Raw genomic sequence first — 2,156 nt, 5'->3', positions numbered from 1 at the left:
GAATTATCACGTGGTCCAAGGAATTCTGCGTTATAAAATTTGTTTTATGACACAATTAATCCCAAACCCTAACATTGAAGGGGATTCGAATCTGTTTTATAAGCTCTCTGTGTTTTTGAAACAGACAAGTATTCTACTGTCTATATATTTACGTTATTTGGACTGTACTGCGAAAGACCGCTTCGCAAATGCTGCAATTTGTTCTACTATTGTACCTACCAAAGGGTGGTTCATTGCTGCTTTATTGGTTGGCATGGTTAGTAGGTTTACCTTTTAAGTACATGACAGACATGGCCTGCATTCCCCAGTAAGACATTCCCTATTCCCAACCGAGTGATAAGCTTAAGTATATTGTTGCATAAACCCCAAAGTTTAAGATCAAACAAAGAGATCATATCTGGACCCAAAATGACACATGAAATAAAGATAAATATGACTATGGTTGAAGTTTATATGATAAGTGTTGACAGTGAAGACAAGCTTAAGAATACAGAGAAACGAAAATCAAGTTAAGCATACAATGATGTGACACTTGTTTATACGTTTACAAAAAAAAATTCAACCGGTTTCTAAAAATCTTAAGTTATGCATGGTGAGAAAAATCTGACCAAAACCCAAATAAGTCGATAAACTAAGATTTCCAAAAACCCGTCCAATGGAAGCTTTAAACTGAATAACAGCTGTACATTGATTACGATATTGAACATTTCTTAATATCTAATATTCATCTCCTTCTCCTTCTTCACCTTCTTCATCATTACCATCAATTCCAACTTCCTCATAATCTTTCTCGAGTGCAGCTAAATCTTCTCTAGCTTCAGAGAATTCCCCTTCTTCCATACCTTCACCAACATACCAATGGACGAAAGCTCTCTTGGCGTACATAAGATCAAATTTATGATCAAGACGAGCCCAAGCTTCAGCAATAGCTGTGGTGTTGCTCAACATACAAACGGCTCTCTGTACTTTGGCTAAATCACCTCCTGGTACAACAGTTGGTGGTTGGTAATTGATACCGACCTTGAAACCAGTTGGACACCAGTCGACAAATTGGATGGTTCTCTTGGTCTTGATTGTTGCAATTGCAGCATTAACATCCTTGGGGACAACATCACCTCGGTACAACATACAACAAGCCATGTATTTACCATGACGGGGATCACATTTGACCATCTGGTTGGCTGGTTCAAAACAAGCATTGGTGATTTCCATGACAGAAAGCTGTTCATGATAAGCTTTCTCGGCAGAAATAACAGGGGCATAGGTAGCCAATGGGAAATGGATACGTGGGTAAGGTACCAAGTTAGTCTGGAACTCGGTGAGATCGACGTTCAAAGCACCATCAAATCGAAGAGAAGCAGTGATGGAGCTGACGATTTGACCAATAAGTCGGTTCAAGTTGGTGTAGGTTGGTCTTTCAATGTCCAGATTTCTTCGGCAGATATCGTAGATGGCCTCATTATCAACCATGAAGGCACAGTCGGAATGTTCCAGAGTGGTATGGGTGGTGAGGATAGAGTTGTAGGGTTCTACCACTGCAGTTGAAATCTGTGGAGCTGGGTATACAGCAAACTCGAGTTTGGATTTTTTGCCATAGTCGACACTCAATCTTTCCATAAGGAGAGATGAGAAACCAGATCCAGTTCCACCACCGAAGGAGTGGAAGAGGAGAAATCCCTGAAGACCAGTACATTGATCAGCCAGCTTCCTAATTCTGTCAAGGACCAAGTCGATCAATTCCTTTCCAACGGTGTAGTGACCTCTGGCGTAATTGTTGGCAGCATCTTCTTTACCAGTAATAAGTTGTTCTGGGTGGAAGAGTTGTCTGTAGGTACCAGTTCGGACCTCATCTGTAACAAGATTTAAAAAAGTCATGAATTTGATAGTTGATAACTAATTCATGTATAACATAGATTGAACAAATTGCTCGATACTAGGCAGAGGTCCAGTCGAAAGTACAAATAGGCGTATTTCATACAATTTACCTACCTACAACAGTTGGTTCCAAATCAACAAAGACAGCTCTTGGTACATGTTTACCAGCACCAGTTTCACTGAAGAAAGTGTTGAAGGAATCATCTCCACCTCCAATAGTTTTATCTGAAGGCATCTGACCATCAGGTTGGATACCATGTTCTANACAGTACAACTCCCAA

General features: G+C 40.1%; 1 protein-coding gene across 1 annotated transcript; it reads right to left on the bottom strand.

Moving 5' to 3' along the window:
• Positions 1-432: 432 nt before the first annotated feature.
• On the bottom strand, positions 433-2,156 carry LOTGIDRAFT_205513 (hypothetical protein). Its single transcript, XM_009061045.1, has 2 exons — positions 1,990-2,156; positions 433-1,850 (listed from the first exon to the last, which is right to left on the bottom strand). Exons 1-2 carry the CDS (start codon positions 2,108-2,110, stop codon positions 718-720), a joined length of 1,254 nt encoding a protein of 417 aa, XP_009059293.1. The 5' UTR covers positions 2,111-2,156; the 3' UTR covers positions 433-717.

This window comes from Lottia gigantea (genome assembly GCF_000327385.1).
Source record: "Lottia gigantea unplaced genomic scaffold LOTGIsca_4555, whole genome shotgun sequence".
Lineage (NCBI taxonomy): Eukaryota > Metazoa > Mollusca > Gastropoda > Lottiidae > Lottia > Lottia gigantea.
The sequence above is the reverse complement of the archived record's forward strand: the minus strand, read 5'-3'. Positions and strand labels throughout refer to the sequence as shown.